The sequence below is a fragment of the Sinocyclocheilus rhinocerous genome, unplaced genomic scaffold (genome assembly GCF_001515625.1).
Source record: "Sinocyclocheilus rhinocerous isolate Xijiao unplaced genomic scaffold, SAMN03320098_v1.1 scaffold68, whole genome shotgun sequence".
In the NCBI taxonomy this organism is placed as follows: domain Eukaryota; kingdom Metazoa; phylum Chordata; class Actinopteri; order Cypriniformes; family Cyprinidae; genus Sinocyclocheilus; species Sinocyclocheilus rhinocerous.
In genome coordinates, this window is record NW_015666487.1 from 48,322 (window position 1) to 53,437 (window position 5,116).

A 5,116-nucleotide genomic window follows, 5' to 3' on the forward strand; every position below is an offset into this window, starting at 1 on the left:
ATTCAATTTCTGTACCTAAAAACTGTTAGACCTACCTAAAAAAAAAACTAAAAAAGCACTGTTTATTTTATTTGTATCTTTTTTCACTGTTTATTTATTTGTGCTGTTGCTTGTAGTTATATTATTTGTTCATATTTTCTTTATTTTTATTTGACAATATAGTTTTTTCCCTAAACATAGCACATACCGAACTGTACTGAAACCGTGACTCTAAAACCGTGATACAAACCGAACCGTGAGTAAGTTGAACCGTCGCACCCCTAATATTTAGCAAGAATTCACATGTTAAACATATTTAGCTAGCTTGATAGAGAAGGATCACTCAAATCAGAAAGAATGTGAATTCTATGATGACGGCAATGGATATGAGCGGGAAGTTATAGTTCTCAAGGAATTAGTTTGTTCCTTCTAGATACTGGCCCACTGTTATTTTCATCTCAAATTTGCACCGCAAAAAGCAGCAATTATACATTTTAATGCTGACTACAATGTTATTAGCTTGTCATGTGGTAGGAAAAAAGTTTGCACACTAGTGTTCCAATAAGCCACTTTGAAACTCTCTTGTTATTTTATTTATTTTATTTTTTAATATACATTATGAACAGAACTGTGATATTTTAAACATACTGAAATACTTTAGACGCGGAGCGGTGTTTCTGATATCAGTGAGCGAGGAGTGGAGCGGGAGCGGGAAATGGTGAACCCGGAGCGGAGTGATTATTAAATGCTCGGAGCGCAGAGGGGAAATTGTTGACACTCCACTCCGCTCACATACACATACAGTTTAGTTAGGGCTTGCATTTCAAATTATATGATTTTCAAGCATTGATTTGAATATATGCTGTTCTCTTCTGTCAACAGGTGGTAATAAATTGTGCCATTCCCAAGGGGCTGAAATACAACCAGGCCACACAAACGTTTCACCAGTGGCGAGATGCACGGCAGGTGTACGGCCTTAACTTTGGCAGCAAAGAGGATGCCAATGTATTTGCCAGTGCCATGATGCATGCCCTGGAGGTGCTGAACTCTCAGGATGCAGGTGAGAATGCTGTTTTCACACCAGCGTGCGAAGCTTAATGACGTGTGAATTGTGTGAACTGGATTCTTCTGAAGAATCATTTTGGAACTACTTCAGAATATTCTGCAGAATCATCCTTCTTACAGTGTATTGAATAATTATAGGCTAGTTCTAAAGATTTTAGGGTGAATCATGTTCAACGCTGTAAAATAAAAGTTTATTAAAATTAAAAGTATAAGAGTTAATTAAATAAAAAATAAGTGCCACATTTCTAAACCATTAAAATGATTAAACAAATATATAAATTAATATTATAACAATAATGATAATAACAAAAAAGTATTATTGTTGTCATTTATAATGATTCTTGGTTGAATCACGTTCAAAGAAATAAAAATTTATTAATTAAAAAAAAAATGCAATTATTATTATTTGGTTAACCATTTTAATCGTTTCTAGAAATGTTATTGTTATTATTTTTATTATTGTTTTTATAGTAGTATTTTGGTGACACATTACTGTTATTTCAAAATGATTAGTTATCATATTAGTTATCACGTTCCAGGATTTTCATCAGTGATTTTGTACCACAGTAACCTCATCCCATGTCCCTGTTAAAAACACTGTAACGCACATGGCTTGTTGCTTTACTGTAAGATCGCTGATGCTGCACTTTGTGCTTTTATTCTATGTTAGACACTATTTAAATATGTTAAAAACAGTCTAATTAGTAAATGGTCTTTCACTGTTTTTGTTTAGTGCTAGTGAGCTCTGCAGAACGTAATTGTGTTCTGTTCTCTGCCCAGTTAGTGAGGTCACATTTGGAGCCAGACTCAGCCTATTGTGCTCAATTAATTGTAATTTAGCAAACGGGGCCCGCTCACAGGGGTTTTGTTTGGTATGCATGTTGTTTATGAGAGTGAGAGTCTGGGTTACCTCTGATTGCTCTGATTGGGTTTAGGAGGAGGTGCCTCGGCTTGTGTATAACAGTCTCCATGAAATCCATTTGTCTGCAGTGGTTGCGTGTGCATGTGTACATACACGTGTCGCTTTCGGCCTTTTTTCCTCTGCTGTCTGAGACCCTGTCACGGTCACAGCGGGGGGTCATTCCCCACACTGAGCTCAATGTTCTCAGCATGTCAGGGCAGTTCATTGCTGAGGTTGTTTTCCCTATTAGAAACAGATGATGCTTTGTTTTGTGGACCGGACTCTGCTTGTCTCTTTGAGATATGGCTGATCCGTGAGTCCTGAACTGTTGCATATTGAGCTGTTCTCTTTTCTACTGTGTATCACAATAGTAAGGTCATTCTGTTGACCCCACACTGTGTGTTTGAGGCAAGGAAGCTTTTGAAAGGATTGTTTGTATCCATTGCAGCAAGTTGGATTCTATTCAGTCAGGCTTTTATTATAGGAAAATGGTGTTTTAGTGATGTATAGAATAAATATGAATGTCACAGTTTGTGAGACTGACTGAATTCTGAGGTGCGATAATTTAGAATTATATATAACTATATAATTATTATTATTATTTATTTTTTATTATTTAATTTTCATTTTAGTTTTATCAATTGTTTATTTTTTTTTGTTGTTTTTTGTTTATTGTTTTTTATTATTTTTATTTCAGTTATTGGCTAAGGCAGCATTTCTATGTGTAATGCATATTTTATTTTATTTTTTCAGCTTTATTTCTGTTAATGAAGATAAAGTTGAAGTTTACACAGTTAACAATCCATTTAAAAAAAAAATTGGGGAAAAAATTTGGGTTGGAGGAAAAAATATTTTTCAAATTTTTTGCATTCTCTCGCAGAACTTTTGCGTTCCCTCAAGAAACTTTGCATTCTCTCGCAAAGATATTTGCGTTCCCTCGCAAATGTTTGCGTTCTCTCGCAAAGATATTTACGTTTCCTCGCAAAACTTTTTGGTTCTCGCAAAGACCATTTGTGTTCTCTCGCAAAACCAGTTGAGTTCGATCAAACACGTCCTGTTTACTTTACAGCTTGCAGTGGTTCATACAGCTCCGTACGTCCACAATGTAGCGTTTCATAGTTTTATTTTATCTTCCCCATAGAAAACTGTGATTAACGTGCCTTAATATAAGAAGACGGTAGGGGTTGAATGACTTCTGATTTTTTAAAGTCGACTTTTATGTGATGAAAGTCGAGTCGGCATTAGACTTGTGCCGGTATTCGGTAATGCGATATATCACGGTAATGAATATGCACGATATTGTTATCGTAGGCACTTCTAAATACCGTGAATGACAATACATTTACGCGCTAAATGATTCTGTGTGCGCGCTATCTGTGCGTGATGTACGAGCTACTGTCTGTAATGTGTGTGCATTACAGTGCAGCAGCACATTAGATTAGAACAGCAATTAACTTACCTGTACAATAAGCTGTTTAAATTGTGCATTCTCTCGTTCAATTTCGAGCATCCAGTAATATAATCACACGTGTCTTGTGGTGCGCTTTCAGAGTATGCATTTATTTGTCATTTTAACTGTTTGGAAACAAAGCGTAAATGTGGAAGTCCTTCAAAGATTTCTTATCCTGTTGCGCCCTCTATAGGACCAGCGACTAGTCGATGTCAAGCTTAAAGCGTCATGGCAGAGCATTGAAGTTGACTAGATTCGGTGCAACCCCTAGAAGACAGTGATATAAAAAGCCCAAATTTTATATTTAATTTATACTATGTACAGGAAAACAATGCGGTAATCCATTAAGCCACGTTAAGAGTTTATAATGTTTTTCTACAGGGGAGAAAATACGTGAAACTTTACGTATTCCATTCATATTCTGGGCTCGTCTGCTTTCCTGTGCATAATATATATATTATTAATAAATTGTGTACCAGATTTTGTCTTATTTTTTTACCGTCTTTGTCCATTAGCCTACCTTAAGCGTTTTCTGTAACTGTTTTCTATGGGGGAGAAAAAGCTTAACGTGCATTAGTGCGTTGCGTTCATGGCTATTCTGCTTTATTAATAGTAATATTATTAATAAGGTTATTAATATATTATAGTATATAGTATTTATCAATACCAAATTTGGGCCTCCAATGTCACTGTTTTAGTATATTAAGCCACATTGCGCATTACGTGTCTTGAACTATAAGCACTGACTTTATTTCTTTATACTTGAGTCCAAGTTCAAAATAAAACTCTATGAACTGCTACATTGTGAACGTATGTAGCTGTATGAACCACTACAAGCTGTAAAGTAAAGGAAGAGTTTGTCCGAACTCAACTGGTTTTGCGAGAGATCGAAAATATCTTTGCGAGAGAAAGGAAAAAATGTGAAAAATATTTTTTCCTCCCACCCAGAATATTTTTCCACCATCAAAGTACCACAGTAAGAGTTTGCTGTATTCTCCACAGTTCGGTTCTCTTTTTGTATCTGAGAAGGAAGAAAAGGCATTTTGTGAAATAATATTTATTCAAGCAATGCAGAAATGGTGACTTGCCATTTTCCATGACCTTCAGTTCTTTGTCTCTCTAATCTCGCTATGGAAAGTTATTTAGTCACAGCTCTGGGCTCCTGTTATCACTACAGGAAGCTTCAGACTCTGTGGCCTTTATTACTGTCTATTAATTACCTGATAGCATGGCAGTTAATTATGCAAAGCAATGTTAATTATGCATACTTTGCTGATGTGCAGATAGCCTTGCAGTCCAAGTCCTCTGACTGTTGCAATCCAAAAAGCATTGAATGAATGATGTAAAATGCTGTTTACTGTGAGATTTTTGTTTTAGGGTGCTTTCACACCTGGCCTGTTGTTTCGGAACCTGACGCGTTTCCCCCCTTAGCTCGGTTCGTTTGGGCATATGTTAGTGCTGGGCGGGATACCGGTTCATACCGAATACCGGTGTTTATTTTTGTTATGATATGAATTTTTTAAATACCGCAATACCGGTGTATGTCGCTTAAACAACGTTCGGAACGCAACACTGTTGAAAGTCCCTTTTCACTGTTTCACTGTGGTGAGGGAACAGCTGTATGTGTTACTAAGCGTGAAAGTTCAGAAACTGAAGCTGTAGAACTAATAGAACATGATGACACAGAAGAACTCATCCACAATATCCACATTGACCGCCAC

At 36.3% G+C, this 5,116-nt stretch overlaps 1 protein-coding gene across 1 annotated transcript in view; it reads left to right on the plus strand.

The window, feature by feature from the left end:
• The window catches only part of LOC107732354 (protein enabled homolog), an 82,202-nt gene that overhangs the window by 23,213 nt on the left and 53,873 nt on the right, over positions 1-5,116 (plus strand). Inside the window, exon 3 of the mRNA XM_016543650.1 lies at positions 862-1,039. Coding sequence (XP_016399136.1) covers positions 862-1,039 — 178 coding nt within the window. The remainder of the gene's footprint in view (positions 1-861; positions 1,040-5,116) is intronic.